Genomic DNA, 18886 nt, shown 5'->3' on the forward strand with positions numbered 1-18886 from the left:
CAAGATCATGTCCCAACTGCCACTCCCTGGAGCACAGCTTTTAAGAGGTCTTAGTCCTCATCTGTCTCAGATGGTAATTTCTGTTCCAGATAATCAGTATGTTTCAGAACAGACATTATTCTTCCAGATATCATTTCCTGGCCCAACCAGTTTGCAAGGTTACCCTCAGATCCTCTGAAGTGTTGTCTTAGCACCCTGTATTCCAGTTGTTATAATATGGATAACAGTAATTCTATTTGTCTGTACTTTACTCTAGAATATCAGCCCCGTTTAGTCAGGGGCTATCATTGTCTTGATCAGTACTTTGATAGAGAAAATTTGATTGGTTTTTCCTTGTAATCGCATGAGGTGTGGGACCCAGTGAGTTCTCAGACTATTGAATGAATGGATTGATTTATTACATTTTGCCTCAGTTGGAAAATGACCATGTTTGGAGAACTCCACGGGTTCCTCCTGTCAGGGTGGGAACAAGTTGCTTCAGTTGCTTTCCACCAAGACAATCTTTATTTGCTGTGGATATAGTGTGTCACTCAGAAAGTTTAACTTATGTTACCTTCAATTATGCAAACAAGCAATCAAATATGAAATCAATGCAAATGAAATAAAATTGAAAGTATATATAATATTTAATATAAACTTGCTATATAATCATTTTTTTTACTAAACACTTGTTTACCAAGGAGTCACACATGAGGCACTTATAAATTGAGCTAATTTATTCTTAATTATGAAACTCTAAATACTAGAGACTTTTTAATAACTCCACCAATCTCATGGATACATTGAATATAACATTTCACACAGACCCCTCTGCTGTCACACAAACTATATCATTGGATAAATTCTTTCCCTTGTGAGTGGAAATTGCTTTCATGTATTTTCTACATCTTGGACTTCCATGTGACCTTTGGAGAAGAAAAGACCATGCTCCTACTGTTTTCCCTGTGACCATTTGATAAACATCCTAGGGCCCAGTATTAAGACAGCCACACTGCAACGAGAACTCTTGTAAGCTGTTCTATCGTTACCTGCAAACCTAACCATGTATCCCTGTGTGTTCACCCAAGTGAACCACTGAGGGGATGGTCACTCTACATACCAGTACTTTAGGGAAAAGGCGGTTTACAGTGAAGAATCAGAGTCCCTGGCTGCGGACCTTACATCCTAGTGGGGAAATAGTTATCAGGCCTTAAATAATTAACTAGTAAGTAAGTAGGAAAAAACAGAAGCATCATAAAAAGCTTATGTGTATAAAATACTAATTCAGTTGCTAACTGCTATGCATCGAATGTTTTGTTTCGATTAGTTCTGGAAGACCTTTGTTTTAGCAGCTTGGGAAGGATTGTCAATGAGAGGAAGGGAAATTTGCACAAAGCCCATGGTGAGCAGAAAGAGGATCAGGCGCAAGGGCCCTGTGGTTAGGTTTATATCTGTCTATTGAAAGGTAGTGCTAGTTGTAGAGTATAAAGAACTTTCCAGAACAGAAACAGAATTCAAGGTGGTGATGACTCTGAGGAAAGATACACGTGTGTGTGTGTGTGTGTGTGTGTGTGTGTGTGTGTGTGTGTGTGCATGTGTGTGTGTGTGTGTATTCCAGCCTTATTGATAATTGTGTCCCATGTGTTTAAAACAATCCTCAGATCTGAGAAGTAGATCTTTTTCCATCCTCTCTGTCTGAATTGTCTTTTGAAAACAGATTACAACAGGAAACTGGCTGAAGAATTACCAATGGTTTCTGCTAAGTAGTAGAAACATTGTAAATATGAAAACACTAAGATCTTAGAATACAGTAGTTGTGAGAGAAATGTAGATTATTAAGCCCAGATAAAGAGGTTACTAAAGTGAACACTATTTGTATGTGGATTAGCGGCCACTGCTGTGGTGTTTTGGAAAAGGTGATGGTTTCTGTCCTTGCCTTAAGAATTTATCTGAGGCCCAATTAAAAAAGTATGGACGAAACTTTTTGTTGGAGAAGATTTCAAGACAGCCTAGAGCTCACTTTGCTGCATGGACATTAAGAAGAATCACTCTTATACAGGTGTACAATGAGAAGAGGCAAGCAAGCCAAAAAGAACTACAAAATGTACAGTTTGAAGAGAAAAAGAATACCATAGCCAAACTTTGTGCTTGAGATCAGGGCAAGGCTTGAACTTCCCTGGGATCATGGGAAAGGTGCCGTCAGGACTGATCCACCCAAGAAAGCCTCTAAGCTACTGGGGAAAAATGTCTAAGTGATTTTCTGCTTTTAAAATGTAACCAAAAAGAAAAACATATGCAAATGTGATTCATGGAGGGCGGGGCTCTACCTCAAAGGGCAGCCAAACCTAGAAGTGTCATTAACACTCATATGGTTTTGGTTTTAGAGTAATGGAGGGTACACAAAGAGTGAAGCCCTGGTTAAGGACAATGACTGATACTAGGCAATGTGCAGGATGGCACTCCATGAGTGTGGGTCTTGAGAGGGCAAGTAGCCCTGAGAGGTCATTGTCCAAGGCTGCAAAAGTGAAGCTTGAGCTGTGTTGGTGACCACAAGGTATCTGAGGTGGCAGAGTTATGGGATATCTGCCAAGAAGAGAAGAATACAGGGAGTGGAACAAGCCCATAAGAGACTGGTATATCAAAGGCAATAAACAATGATGGGACTATCTAAATCTTCTAACGTCAGATATGGAACTTCAGTATTTAAAGTTTTTCTGCCAGGGTTTGGAACAGCCTCGCTACAGTATGTTCTCACTATCCCCACATTCCTCCATTTTGGAATGGTAATGGAATGTTATATGCAATTTGATGTTGGAAGTATGTAATTTGCTTTTGGATCTTCCAGAGGGGTATAGTTAAAGAGATTGCCTTGAGTCTCAGAAGAAACTTTGCACTTTGGACTTTTCAATATTGCTAAGACTGAAAGTCTACAGCAACTTTTGAAGTTGGCTGAAGGCGTTGTGCACTGAGATGAGGCTACATGTCTGTGGAAGCCAGGGAATAGAATGTGGTGGTTTGAAAGATTCATGGCTCCTCGTCCAATACCAAATAATGATTATATATTATTCCCCTAGACTTCTTCTATTCTGTTTCGGTCACAAATTGGAACATTTTGAAAATGTTCAATGGGTGTGTCTCTCTGCGTGCATATACATTTAAAGTAGTATGACAGCCACAAATATGCATACATACATACATAATTATATACATACATAATACATATATACGTACAAACACAATATATACACACACATATGTGATTGGACCATCTAAGTGTTCCATATTAAAGTATTTTCTAATTTTATGTTGATACTAGTTAATTAGTTCATCCGGAAGCTATCAAGAATCTGTCATATACTGTTGACTGCATCTGATTCCTTTAATACAGTGAGCTATGCTATGTACTTCTACCCCAGCCTAATTTGGAGCTACAGCAACCCTGGAAGAGTTTAACTACAGCTGCAACACAACACATCTAGTCAAATCTTGGCTCTCAGATGGACCTTGCTGAGTTTATCAGTGTAAGAAACCATTGTGGACTGGAATAAAATGATAGTGCTGATTTGCATAAACATCCTTTTATCTTTATTTAAAAAATTGTCTGATTTCCCAAAGAAGACTGATTTATATTTTGAAGCCCCAGGCCCAGGTAGCAACTGTCTTGCCTTTGTCATAGGAAAATGGCCCCTTATGTAACTCCTTATTCAGCATATTTATCACAAGCTTTTGGGTCACATAGCTGTCTTATGGCTTAAGTTCACTCTATACATTTTTTCCAGTTCTAAAAGACCAGAGGTTAAAGTTTGTAATATTATGATAAGGCATTAGGCATGATGGCTAACTCTAAATTTGCTGGCTTTGCATCCAACAGAAGTCATTCTTCTTGGAAACTGAATCTTCTGTATCTTTAGGCAGAAAACTGATACTCACAGGAGCTATTTGCTCCCCTGGTTTCAGTACTCAAGAGCAGTTTCAAAGTATGACTCAGAAATTCAAATCCAAGGGGAAAATTGAAATGTGATTCACTGATAAGTCTCTAGATTTTTTTTTCAGTTTCCCTTACGTCAATATTGTGGACTGAATTCTCAATCTTCTTCCTTCTACCAGTGAGCTGCAATTCCAGACTTACCTGAGCACGCATGTATGTATACACACACACACACACACACACACACACACACACACACACACACACAATCCTGGCTCCAGAAAGATTTCTAGATGTTTCAAGTATGGTAAAACTTGATATAAACAGGATAAATGATTCTACTAGCTTGATTCTACAGTGTCATACCTCAGGTATAGGCTCAGTCACATAGACCCATTCTTCTGATCCTGGCTTAGTTGTCGGCATTGCTATTAGTGTGGGTGATACTTCTGTTGAGTCAATGGGTGATTTCTTTACGGAAATTTTGCCTCCTTGTGCTTTTCCTTTAGGAGAAACTTAAACAAGCATATTAAATCATACTAGTACCAGAAGGTGAAAAGGATAGGTTTCTGAGGAAGACAAAGTTCATAATTGTTTTGGGATTCAGGTTACCTTACCTATTACTCTTTTAACTTCTTCAGGCAGTTTTACTAACTCAAACATAAGGAAAAAAATGCCTCATTTGCTCTAGCCCCTGCATTAACCAATACTATTATGACTACTACTACTACTGTTACTACAACTACTACTACTACTACTACTACTACTACTACTACTACTACTACTACTACTATGACTTATGAGTTGTTTTGTCTGGCTATTGTTACAATTTTGGAACTTTACTTATGGCTTGCTTCTCTAATTATGTGTGGCTCTTATAAAATTTTGAATTTACCATAAAGTGTGTCTAATGTCCTATTGTAGAAACTGGCAAATTAAATTCCTTATGTAACATGAGCGAGCGAGAGAGAGAGAGAGAGAACATGAATGGGTCTTGTTTGTGCCTCATAGGGCCAACATCAGAATTTAGACAAGAATCATCTCTAAGGGTTAACAAGAGGAGGTAAGTTATAGATATGACACATGAAAGAAGAGAACACTGAAGCTGGGAACCTCTCATATTCCCTCTAGGTTGAAAAGGATTTCTCAAATGATGTTATTTCTTGCTCAGGTCAGGTATTAAATTTAAGCCTAGAAAATCAAGAAGGGAGGGACAAAGGCATCGAGGGAGGTAGAAATGGAAGCAAAACTCTGGTAATAAGGGGAGGGAAGAGATGGTAAGTAAGAAGGTAAGAGGGCGAGGAGGAGGGGGATGTTCTCTGTGTCCTAATTTAGAATCTGAATAGGAAATATACTTGTTTCCCAATGAAGAGGGTTACCCAGACCTGTTGAATGCTCTCCTTATATCATGAGCACAGGCATACTATGAAAGATCAATTATGTTTATTCTTTAAAAATCACTCAGGCTAAATTGCACCTTCCTTCAGATTAATTGGAAAATTATACATGTAGTTTGAAGATAACTAAAGGAGAACTTTCTTTTTCACTAATATATTATTCTAGTGGATAAAATTTAGTGATGCTCTTTTGATATATTTAATTTTATGCTAATTAAGATACATGATTTTTAAGTAGATAAGACATTATCAACTATGACTTTTGGGTAGCTCAGGTGATTTCTCCATATATAATTAAACCAATATCTTTTAGCCTTTAATACACCTGCAATCTAGTAAAAACTGTTCAGAATTGGATATCCTTTTTTTCTGTATAATTCTTCACTGTTCATTCTGATCTGTGAGGGTTTTCTAAGCAGAATTTCCAAAACAAAAAACTTTAATGATAGATTGAGGACTCCAATAAGCCTTTTCCCCTTCTTTTAAAAAATATTTTCTTCATTTACTGAAAATTACAAGAGATGGAATAGTTTTTGGATCTCCATGGTTTGAGGCCATATTAAATGTATATAATATTTAGTAAAGAAAATACTTAGAGAAGGAGCATTTAATGGGAAATAAGCATGTCTATAGCTCAAGTAGTGAAAGAATTACTTTGAAACAAAATCTTTATTAAGTGTAATGAAGAAAATCATTGGAGGTCCTTGGACTCTATTGTGAGATCATCGGGTCCTTGCTATAGCCATTCTTCATGGGTAAAGGGTTTGAAGAATAGTTCATGTTTCCTACATTCTTACACATTGGTTTTAGGAAATTTTTGTTTAGTAATGATAACCCGATAGCCCCTTAACTGGTTATCCAGCCCCAAGTGTTCAGCCCTAAAACATACCCAGTAAGCCAAGATCATTACAAATTAAAATTAGTTATAGAGAAAACTTCAATTTTCAGGCAAACTAGCAGATCAATGTTAGAAGTAAAGACAGGTTTAGGATGACAGACTAATATGCTTGCAAACAATAAACAACTAACTGAATAAGTTAACAATAATGACAGAAAAATGCAAATAGTGGTGATTTAGTGAAGAGCTGAGCAGTTAAAAGTCGGACATTTAAAGCAAAATTTAAAAGCAGAATGCAAATAAGTAATTGTAGGAAAAAAGGGAACAGAGTTGACTGATGGGAAGGGTACCTTTAAGAAATCAGAGCATGTTCTAATTAAATTAGCATTTCCAAGGCATGGGGGAGGTTAGGAGCTGCCATTTGTTGGGTAGAGGCAAACATAGATTTTGATGTACATGTATTGAAGCAAGAGGTTATTATTATTGTTATTATTATCACTATTATTATTACTTATCACTTTTGATTTTTAAAATATTCTGTGGGTACCTGATTTAATTAGTAATTTTACTGGTTGAAGTAAAAATATTGGTTAACAATGGTTACTTCCATATTTCTTCATTTTCGCTGTGTTCAGCAAAAGCAACTTTTTGCTAATAGATGAATGAACATTTTAGATTAGAACAGAGCGAAGGCACACAACCAGGGAGAGTCCTAGTGTTAGGTGAAGAGTCAGAGACTAAATACACACAAACTCTGTGTGGAGAAGGAACATTGGTAAAGCTCATAAAGGAATGTTTTCACTGGTCAGGATTTTAGGATTTGTACCGTTCATCATGGAGTCAGAGAGATGTAACTGTAAAGTGGCAAGACTGATAATCTGAGATCATAAATGGAACCCACCTCTCTTGCAAATATGCTTAGACTGAAAAAATCTCTGTGTGTCAATTCTGCATCTAAAGCGAAATCCCTATACCCAAGGCTTGGGGGACATCATGGGAGGAGGGGAAGGAAGATTGTAAGTGAAGACCTAGAAGAAAAAGATGCAAGCCGTGAGGCTATGTTATACATATCTCTGGGAAGTTGTGCCCACGGAACCACAGTGAAATGGTGGCCTGGACTAGACCTGCATGATGATGACACCAGGTTAATGTGTATAGAGAAATCCTACAAGGCTCCACCCAGATGAAGAGCCATAGATGAAGAATGGCTACCGTGAGAGGGAGAATCAGTTTCTCAAGGGATGAGCCTCCTAACTGGTCAACCAGTTCCAAGTGGCCAGCCCTAAAACGTGTATGTAAGAGAAATGGAAAATGGAATTAAGAGGTCGTATTTATATATTTATATGAATGTATACTTGTAAAAGTTATAATTAAAGAAAAGCAAAACCTATCAAAAGTGAGAATATATATATATGTTTCAGTAATACTTTAAACAGAAAAGTTAACAAATGTAAATACGAGGAATTTGGGGGAGGTCAGAGGGAAGGATGGAAATGATGTCAATACAGTAAATACATATGAGTTTTAGTAGAAGTAAAAATTTAAAGTAAAAGATAAATAAAAGTGATAGCAGTTATGTTTTAACTAGAAAAAGGGAGGGAACATGAAACTGGGAGATTGAGAAGCAGGGGTAGATTTAATGAGAGTTAAGGTTGAATAGGAAGAAAATATAAAATTCTCAAAGAATTAGTAAAATATTATTGAAAAAATTTAAAGGGCATAAATTTGGGGGAGAGGAGTTTTGGGGGTGGAAGAAATATTCTATTAAGAATACTACACATATGTATGAAATATAAAATATGTGTGAAATATGAAAATACTGTTTAAAATAAATATTTTAATACTAATGTAAGCTTGAATGTTTAAGATTTCAAAAGGAAATTAAAAGAATTTTTCTAATACCCAGACACTAGGAATGGGTCAACGATACTACTATCAAGAAATAATAAATTTGAATAGAAAACAAGAGGTATAGCAACTTATAAGAGAGACTTCAAATATAACTGTGACATAATATCGATGGTACTAATTTCAAATACTAAGAAACAAAATAGTATAACTTCTATATGAAAGAAATACTGTTACAAATGTCCAAATAATAGCATGTTTACCCTATTGTAAGTAAAAAGACTTCTAAATCTAATTTAAAGTTTATGTTTACAACCACTCTGGAAATCAGTCTGGTGATTCTTCAGAAAATTGGACATTCCACTACCTGAGGACCCAGCTATACCTCTCTTGGGCATATACCCAAAAGATGCTCCAACATACAACAAAGACACATGTTCCACTATGTTCATAGCATCCTTATTTATAATAGCCAGAAGCTGGAAAGAACCCAGATGCCCTTCAACAGAGGAATGGATTAAAAAAATGTGGTACATATACACAATGGAATATTACTCAGCTATCAAAAACAATGACTTTATGAAATCAATAGGCAAATGGGTTGAACTAGAAAATATCCTGAGTGAGGTAACCCAACCACAGAAAAACACACTCATTGATAAGTGGATATTAGCCCACAAGCTGGAATTACCCAAGATGCAATCCACAGGCCAAAGGAAGCTCAAGAAGAAGGATGAGCAAAATGCTGATGCTTCAGTCCTTCTTAAAGAGGTAACAAAAATATTCATAGGAGCAGATATGGAGACAAGGTTTGGAGCAGAGACTGAAGGAACGGCCAATCAGAGCCACCCCACATGTGGCCCATAATATATATATATATATATATATATCCACCAAAACTAGGTAAGATTGATGAAGCTAAGAAGTGCATTCTGACAGGAACCAGATAATAGATCTCTCCTGAGAGACACAGTCAGAACATGTCAAATACAGAGGCAAATGCTAGCAGCAAACCACTGAACTGAGAATGGGATCCCAATTGGAGGAATTAGAGAAAGGATAGAAAGAACTGAATAGGCTTGCAACCCCATAAGAACAACAATGCCTACCAACCAGAGCTCCCACGGACTAAACCACTACTGAAAGACTATACATGGACTGACCATGGCTCCAACTGCATATGTAGCAGAGGATGGCCTTGTTGGGCACTGAAGGAAGGAGAAGTCCTTGGTCCTGCCAAGATTGGACCCACTGTGTAGGGGAATGTGGGTGGGTGGGGTCTGGAAGGGGAGTGGTTGGGGAGGGGCACACCCTTATAGAAGAAGAGGAGAGGCATGGGATAGGGGGCTTATGTCTGGGAAACCAGGAAAGGGAATAACATTTGAAATGTAAATTAAAAGAATATCCAATAAAAATAAGTCTATGTTTAAAAAGATTTCACTTATTATTTATTTGTTAGTTTGTTCATTTAAGTAATTTCATGTATATGGTTAATTTGTCTGCATGTATATAATGTACTATATTCCTGTAGAGGACAGAAATGACAGGAGATTCTCTGAAATCAGTGTTATGTATGGCCCTGAGTCTCTACGTTGCTGGGAATGTCAGCAGGGTCCTCAGAAAGAAATGCAATCTCACTAGCTCCTAAAATGTACCTTTTAAGATTTCATTTAACATCATAAACTAGAAAACTAAAAGCTAAAGGAAAAAAGGAAATCCTCTGGGTTAATAAAATTGAGCTAGTGAATGCGTATATTTCAACTGTTCTCCTTGCATGGTTGCTTCTGGCTTTTTATGTGCCCGTGTATCTAATTAAGGGAGCTTTCAGAATCTGCACTCGATTACATCTAATTTATGATTTGGTAGCAAGTCTGTCCATGTGTACTTAATACGCCTTTCTCGTGTGCATATAATGATCTTTCGTTTGAGTCTAGTCTGGGAACAATTAAAATGTAAGGGATAACTAATACGAAATGGGAAATTTCTCTGGTGGTAAACAATCAAGAGCTGAATATAAATTACGGCAGTTAGAATTTCAATTAAAATGGTATCTCAGCACTGATTCACAAACTACACCTACTTATGTAAGTCTACAGTGTCACATCATCATGGCAAGATTGCCTTTGATAGCAATGCTTTAGAAATGATGTGCATTTTAGCTTAATTATATATATACAAATATATATAGTGAGTGTGTATCACAACATTTAAGAGATGATTTAAATATTATTGTAATAAAATGGGCTGTGAGATAAATAATTGTTTCAGTGTCAATGGTATTAATTTTAAATATTAAGAAATATATACACACATGCACAAATAATCATGACTGTTAAAAACTGTATATGTTTTGTATTGATTTATGTCTGTGTGTGTGTGTAGGTGTACGTGTGTAGGTGTGTGTGTGTGTAGGTGTGTGTGTGTAGATGTGCGTGTGTAGGTGTATGTGTGTGTGTGTTTGTGTGTGTGTGTGTAGGTGTGTGTGTGGAGATGTGTTTGTGTGTGTGTGTAGGTGTGTGTGTGGAGATGTGTTTGTGTGTGTGTGTAGGTGTGTGTGTGTGTGTAGGTGTGTGTGTGGAGATGTGTTTGTGTGTGTGTGTGTGTGTGTATGTAACATTTAGACTATTTTGTGACTATTACTACCCACTTTTAGACTAAGACTGAATTGACAATTGATGATGGATATTTAAGTAAAAGTACACACCACAAGACAGTACCTCTCGGAACCTATCTGGAAACAAGTCAAGTACATGTATTCATTGTATTTCAATCTTTAATCATTTTTTGTTTTTGCTATAGCAACAACATCAATCTAACATGTTTGAGAGCCTGCATGTTTTCCATTAGGTACTTCAAAAATAATATTTACTTTATTACAAATAAATAGATAAAATAAAATAGACAATATAAGTAAAAGTCGAGTCAGACAGTAATGCAACTTAAAACGCAAGGACAAACCCAGAAGAATAAGAAGGCAGTCATGGTTGTCCCTGACTTTGCCTAAGTTCTGAGACTCAGCTGCTGCTGTGTCTGAACTGTAGACAGCCAAGGTAAGATGGTGAGAGGGAATCCGCACTCTATATAACCAGTCACGCAGGAGCGGCAACTTTGCACGCCCCTTGATGTCAAGTGAAATTTCTCACTTGGAATCACATATATGAGCTATTGAGTGAGAAAATTACATACTTGCATTTCAGAAAATGTAATAGCTGGTCATTACTGGTACAATGTCAAGTCTTAGTTCCGCTTCTGTGTTGTGTTTTAAGGAAAGACGGGGATGTTATGCCCAATGCTTGTTAGTGAATACAATTTAATAAGAGGCCAAAGAAGGTACATCAGAGGCTTTATGTAAGCAAAGCTCAACTCCAGATAACACCTACAATATCTACGATGAACAATAGATATATGCTCTGCCTATCTGCCTATTAGGCAATCACTTCCCTTGCAAGTATCAGTTATTTATTTATTTATTTTTTGCCATTGCCTTGGAGTCTGATGCTTTTTCTTTAGAATGAACTAATGATTTACAAACGCCCCTTCCCAATAGTCACGGTATATATTACTTGCTATCTTTATGGCTTTATGGCTATCTTTTCTGTTTCACTGAGATGGTTATAAAACACAGGAATACATGTAACAACAGCTAACTTTATCTGTGGTACCTTTCCTTTGAATACAGTCTCACCTTTCTTCCCTTTTCCTTCAGGTTGAGATTCTTGCTTACCATGCTGGGTTTCTAAACAAAATTCAACATACAAATATCATTGATGACTTATTTCAATGGCCCAAGCTATACAATCTCTATGCAATCAAATATATTTGTGAACTGCATCAAATGAATCCCCTTTTCCCCTGTGGGTTGAAGTCAATCTGAAGGCAGTCTCTACATTTACTCTTAATGAATGATGGTGCTCACAGGTCTATTCTATAGCTCCAGGCTATGAAATTTAATATTACTTTTAGAGTGATATTTAGTAATGGATTTGTTCATAATCTTTGATGGGATGGTGGGGTTTTTAAAGTTAAATCACTAGTCCATTTGAAGCACACAGTTTATTTAAATTTACGGTGACAAAATGACTTTTTATAGACCTCCCGAAGAAAGATGACTCAGTAAGATCACTAAGCATGTAAAGGTGCTTGGGCCTGGGCGAAGCAAGTTTGATAGTCCAAGTTCAACACTGAGACTCTACATAGATTTGGGGGGGATAGAACTGACTCCAATTTCCCCATCTTATACACCATGCATACACATTATAATAAATAACAATAATGATAATGATAATAATACAATCGGATCACAAATAAAAAGGAAGTCCCTTGAGAAAAATATAAATAACATTATAGATATGATAAATTCTTTTTTTTTTTTTGGCCATGCACTGTGTTGCCTAGTGACTCGTGTATTTCCATTAGCACTGATTCTAGTTTACAATACAAAGGATAATTTGCGCATATTTATCTTACATTTCTTAGGACCTAGTTAAAAGTAAACTGCAGAAAGAGGGAAACTAGAAAATGGATAATCTGTAGGTTAATAATATGCTTCTTAAATAGTATTAAATAGAATAAGGAATAGGTCCTTGAAGGAAAACATCCTCACTACTACATGCCTAGATGCTCGATTATTTACTTGTCTTGATCTTAGGATATGAACAAGTATGACAGTTTAAGTTAGTATTATGTGGAGATCTAATCTTCTCCACTCTCTCTGTGTGTATGATTAGGAGCGATAGTTTAAAATTACATAAATGTATGTTACTTGCATTTGAATATTTCTTGTCTGACTGCCAGGATTCCTTAGAAATAAACAAATAAATGTCACAGAGTATCTTCCTCACAAGCATTTTTACCTAAGAGGACTTTTAAACATACACATATGTGACAATGAATTTCATAAAGTTCTGTATCCTGGAATCCGTTAATTCTTTTACAGAAATAAGTTTAATAGTTAGAAAACTTTATGATAAAGATATCCTAGGTAGCAAGATATGTAAGCAGTTTTGTCCATTAGAGCAGGAGGTCAGACACAAACAAAGTAAGACACTGGATTTAAACGTTTTGTAGAAAACTACGTCTGTTGGAAGTAACACGTACTCAGACCCATTTTAAAGATTAGCTCCAAAAAATATGTTCTGAAATCCGAGAGAGAGAGTGTGTGTGTGTGTGTGTGTGTGTGTGTGTGTGTGAGAGAGAGAGAGAGACAGAGAGAGAGAGACAGAGAGAGACAGACAGACAGACAGACAGACAGAGACAGAGACAGAGGAAGAATTGCAAATTGTGAATTGTAACCTAAGGTGACCTTAAACTCACTATATAGACAAGGTTGGCCTTAAACTCCTCATTTGCCTTTTATGTCTAGCAAATGCTGGGCTTACAGGTTTGCAGTACCATGCTTACCCTATAAACAAACAAACAAAGCAAGAACCACTTAAGTAGTAGGGTGGTATTATTATTATTATTATTATTAATTTTATACTGAGAATTTTAGTTTAAAATCAAGTAGACCTTTCGATGGAGGACAAATGTTAAGGTTTTCCAGTTGAATCCTAAAAAGGGTTGACACATATAAAATGGAGACCTGTACTCTAGAATTGGACAAAATCTGCTAAGATTAAGTGCACTGTATCTCATCCAACCAATTTTGAAGCTAGTGTTTTGGTTCTTCTTTTAAAGAATGATTAACTTTTTATGTTGACTTTCTCTTTGAAATATTAAAGAAAAAGCTCTAACTTGGTCTGGCAAACTTTTTTTTTCATCTGAGCAGATGGATGGCTCTCTCTACCCTCCTGCCTCTCGATGCCTGTGAGCACTGAGATTTCCCACCAGTACTGTTATGTGCTTGGATGTAAGTAAGCAAGTAGAAAAGACCTATGGTATACGCTTGTAAGACCAGGGGCTATCTCTGCCACTATTGGAAAAGAAAGAGACAGGTACAGACAGTCGGTGAAGCCAAAGCAGATTTATTATTTCTTTAGCGTACACTATTCAAGGTTACAGCTTTAAAATAGAAAATACTCTAGGAACTTAAATATTTAATTTCTGTCAGAATGAGAAAGACTAGAGGTTAGTGTTGGAAAGTCAGAGTTACACTGATATTCTGATTATAATCAATTTCAAAAGACCATGGTGGGTAATTCTCCAGCATGTGAAAAATGCCTTCCAAGTCTAAATCACATTTTAAAGATTTAACTTTTTCTAATTCAAGATTATATGTTCTAGTGAGCTGTCTTATGCTAAAAGCATTTTTAATATTTTCATACCCTACATTTAGTTAAACCCAATTTTGTTGAAGCACAAAGGTCTTTAATATATTATTATCAATGTCACCTAAAATTACTTCAATTATGTGAAACAAAGTGCTTTGTCTCAAACCTTTTGCTTACTATGATTACATTTAATTTTGTAAAGAATTACAGATTTATGTCAAGTCTCCATGCAGGAAAACTATGGTTAGAGACAGTTATGATGTACAAAGGATAGGCAATGAGATAGATAGCTACACAGATAACCACTTGTGAGAAGCCATGCCACACACCTTACAAGTATCACTAGCATAATGCTTACACACGTACATTTTGTCAGCATCTTTTTCTGTCACTTAATGTTAAATTCACAGTCCCCAGTGGCTAAGGATCTAGAACAAATTGAATCCAAAATGTATTTCCTACAAGGCTGTGTTTCTGTAAACATTAAAGTTTACTGAGGTGATGGTGTGTGTGTGTGTGTGTGTGTGTGTGTGTGTGTGTGTGTGTACGCCTGCCTGTGTGCATGTGCACATACATGACATGTTAAGCCTGTGGAGTTAGAGAGTAACTTTTGAGTCATGGGTCTTTCTTTTCACTGCATGAGCCTTGAGGATATATCTTAAGTTTTGACTAAGCACCTTTACCCACTAAGCTACATTGCTGTCCTCTTCTGTATCTATTCTATGATCGTCTTTAACTGAATGTTTCTGGCTATATGCAACTCGAGTGTCTAATTAATGTTGTTAAAGAGCTGTTCCCTCCATAGGCCCTAAAATATTTCTTGTCATTCTACAACCTCCCTCTTCCTATAGGAACGTCTAAGCAGCTGGCCTAACTCTGGTGACTCTATCTTCTGTGGAATAGGCGTGACACTGAGCCTTTTAAACAAGCAAGAGAGTTGGAGGGCTTTTCCTTCAGTTCAGAAGGAATGTAGCTCAGTGGTATCACATTCTGCCTGTGAGGGACCCTGACAGAATCTGCAATACCATCAAAAAAAAAGTAAAAGTAGCATTTCCACTTCTGGATGTAGATATTTGTTTCACATGATTGAAGTCTCCACAGTGTGAATCTAGACCGGTAGCCTGTTGTTATAACTTATCATTCTTTTGTAGATGAGAACAAGAAACCGACAAACAGAATTACAAATCACTCTGTCAGTCACCTGATTGTGTCTTTCCTTTCCCAGAAGGTTTCGCCTGATGAACCTCCTTTTCTTTTTCTGCTTCAGAAGCAAGGGGAGGGGTCGGCGTAGGAGGCTCAGTCGGAGAAACTGCTGACTTTTTCTCAGTTTCCTTTTCTTCTAGTTTCTTTTCAACTTTAAAAGGATGATAAAACAAACCCTTATTAGGGACTCCAGGTGCCCACTATTTCATTTCATCTAACAAATATCAAAAGTATTATGAAATTATACTTCTTAGTAAAATTACTTCATGTACTCTATTTTCTGTAAAATTACAGCAAATATATTTACTATTCCCAACATTCATTCATATTTTGGGTTCTTCTTCATTCTTTTGCCTTACAGTTATGGTTATGATAATAGTATGAGATGAGGTTGATGATGCTGATGATGATGTATGTGTATGCATGTATGTTGCATGTATGTATGTGTATGTATGTATGCATGTATGTATGTATGTATGTATGCATGTATGTATATGTTATTAGATAAATAAAAGGCTGGGGACTAGGTTCAAATGTCAAAGAAAATATAAGAATTGAAAAATAAAAGACTAATGAAAATGATCTAGAACATCAAATTTAGTACATAAAGTACATAAAGAAGAGAGAAAAGTCACACATGACAGTGAATGCTCATAATCTCAGTTCTTAGGAGGCTGATTCAGGAGGATCACAGGAAGTTGAAAGCCACTCTGTCCTACATAGTGTCTTTGACATCAACCTGGTATCTTACAAAATGGAAATATATAAACAAATTAAAGGCTCAAGCAATGTGATATGTGATATGGGATGCTGGGAGTAAATAGGAAAGCTACTTACATACTGGAATGGATGACCACACACCTAAGAATGTATAGACAGTCATTAATTGGATTTTTTAATCTCAACTTGGGAAGCAAAGGGAGGTGGATCTCTGAGTTCAAAGCCAGCCTGATTTATAGAGTGAGTTCCAAAACAGGCAGGCCTACACAGAGAAACCTTGCCTTAAATCACGAGAGAGAAAGAGAGAGAGAGAGAGAGAGAGAGAGAGAGAGAGAGAGAGAGAGAGAGAGGAAGGAGGAAAGAAAAAAAGAAGGAAAGAAAGAAAGGAAGAAAGAAAGGAAGGAAGGAAGAAAGAAAGGAAGGAAGGAAAGAGAGAAAGTAAAAGAGAAAACTACGTGATGATGTAAAGTTGGGTTGGTATGAAATATGGGGTGGATCTGTGAGAAGAGAGAGGAAAGGCTGAATGCATGTGCATGTTACTCTTAATGATGTAATATGTTTGGAAACATATATATATATATATATATATATATATATATATATAAATACCTTTGATTTTTTTATTTGATACTTCAGTAGCAAAAATTTCTTTTATTTTTTGGCATAAGAGCGCTTCATCTATTTCAGCATTGACTTTTTTCAAAATGTTTCTTGGCTCTGTAAACCACTCTTCCAACAATGGCCAGTTGTCCAAGAAGCCAACAATTCTGCAAAGTAAAAACATTATATGAATGTGATACTCATTTAAATGTTTGAGTAAAGAGACATTAAATATAATATTTAGTAGATTTATTTAATTATTCATGATGAAGAAGTAGGTCAACAATTGAATTCAGCCCCCAAAAGTAACTTTTATGAAATTTGTATGTGATGGAACAATATTAAATTGAAAGAGTTTGTCTGATGGCATCAAGGGCTAAGTTTTAGAATTTTAGAAGTATGAGTGAAAAGGTTTGAAAGTGCTAAGCATTTGGCAAGTGTATTGATTATGCTCAAATCTCTGTTTGAGGACCAAAAATAATATCATCCACAGTAATGGTAGACTCAGTCTGATGGCTCTCCTAGCCATCACCCCAACACTCAGGTCATACTTCTTTTTCTCTTAGAGATACAAAGTGAAGAGGACTTTGTGTAAGGAGAGATGGCATGGGCTAGTTAGCTTTATGAAAAGTTATTCTTGAATCATTGCTTCTTTCCTCCTAGAATAGACAACTTCATGTAGCTCAAATTACACTTCCTCCTCATTTCTTATTTTCAGATCTCTCGGGCTTTCATGAAACTGCCTAATTTTGCCTAAATTTTCTTTTCCAAAGGAAAGTTACACACAATTCAGAGAAAGCCAGGTAACTTCAGTTCAGTAAACGAGAAGAGCTACTACAAACCTTTTCAGTCCGACTTTCAGCTCTCTGAAATTCTATGATCTTAACTGGTATTTTCTAAGTGTTTGCTGAATTCTAAGGAAGTAACGTATATCCCCAGAGTCTGACAACTGTGGCTCTAAATATAAAAGTTTTCACATAATATTTCACTCACCGTGAAAACATATTTTTGATTTACCTGTAAAAGATATTGTGGTAGGGAATGAATCTCTTTTCTTTTTGCAGATCTTATCATTCCAAAGTCACCAATTGTTACCTCTTTGAAGGGCAAGCAATAACAAGGGCACAAAGTTGAAAACCGACCTGTGCTGTATGTGGTCTCTTAAGTTCCGGTCCTCACTCTTTTCTTCACTTGAAGTAATTGTAGGACCGCTAACATTTTCATGAGAAATTTCATGTGAGATTTCTTTAGCTATGGTACAAAAATTACTTAATTAGACAAACAACCAAACCAATAAAAACTTCTACTTACTGCCAAAACATACTTATGCAAGATTTCAGGTAGAAATAGCCATATTTTGGTCCATAAATATCTTTGGTATATATACTGCTCTTTTTGTTCCCCAACTCCTTTAGTATCTCTCTACATACCCAACTTCTTGTTTTTTCTAAAAATAAATAAATAAATAAATAAATAAATAAATAAATAAACTGACATAGGTCAACACAAACAAACATGCAGTAAGACAAAAACTACCAAAAAATTGAAAAGAATGCATGAACAAAAGTACACACACACACACACACACACACACACTCCACCACCACCACCACCACCACCACCCATCTCTAGGGAGTTCACAGGCACTATGGTGATACTTACTACTGTTCTTTAACTAAATGGTCACATTGTTAAACTGCTTTCTAAATATTTATGTTTATAACCATTGCTCTAGGATGCCCTCACACATGGTCACAGAAGTTCCTTTTGTAATGATCACCAGTCAATACAAAGATTTGTTGCAAATTACAAGAACAAGCAACTGCAACTGTAAGTTATTTGTCCTGAGTGAGACATTACTATTTACCCCTACATATAAACCAAGGCTACAGGAACAAAGAGTTAGTAGAAAGAATGAAAGTGATAGGGGATGGGGAGGAATGTTGTGAAATCTTGTCTTTAGAATATAGTATGAGTACTGCACTCTTGAGCTTACAGCAGCTGTAGTTACCTATAAAAGAGCTTCTCAAGATCATGCCAACCAAAATTCTAGTGTGGAAGGAGAAGAAGCTGACCAGCCCCCAGTGCTGGCTATTGGGAGCTGATAGCTTCTAACAGAATGAGAATCACTCTTCTTTGGGGCTGTAGCCACTGCTTAGTGGTC

The 18886-nt window shown here is 36.4% G+C and overlaps 1 protein-coding gene across 8 annotated transcripts in view; it reads right to left on the reverse strand.

The window, feature by feature from the left end:
- Spef2 (sperm flagellar 2) overlaps nt 1–18886 on the reverse strand; it is a 182196-nt gene that overhangs the window by 71513 nt on the left and 91797 nt on the right. For 5 of the 8 annotated variants that reach the window (XM_039103075.2, NM_001415008.1, XM_039103076.2 and 2 more), the window contains 5 exons: nt 17865–17973; nt 16732–16889; nt 15401–15553; nt 11676–11726; nt 4274–4422 (listed from right to left, as the gene is read on the reverse strand). In XM_039103075.2, coding sequence (XP_038959003.1) covers nt 4274–4422; nt 11676–11726; nt 15401–15553; nt 16732–16889; nt 17865–17973 — 620 coding nt within the window. The remainder of the gene's footprint in view (nt 1–4273; nt 4423–11675; nt 11727–15400; nt 15554–16731; nt 16890–17864; nt 17974–18886) is intronic. The other 3 variants (NM_022620.2, XM_063282495.1, XM_063282493.1) reach the window with 2 other exon arrangements.

This window comes from Rattus norvegicus, chromosome 2 (genome assembly GCF_036323735.1).
Source record: "Rattus norvegicus strain BN/NHsdMcwi chromosome 2, GRCr8, whole genome shotgun sequence".
NCBI lineage: Eukaryota > Metazoa > Chordata > Mammalia > Rodentia > Muridae > Rattus > Rattus norvegicus.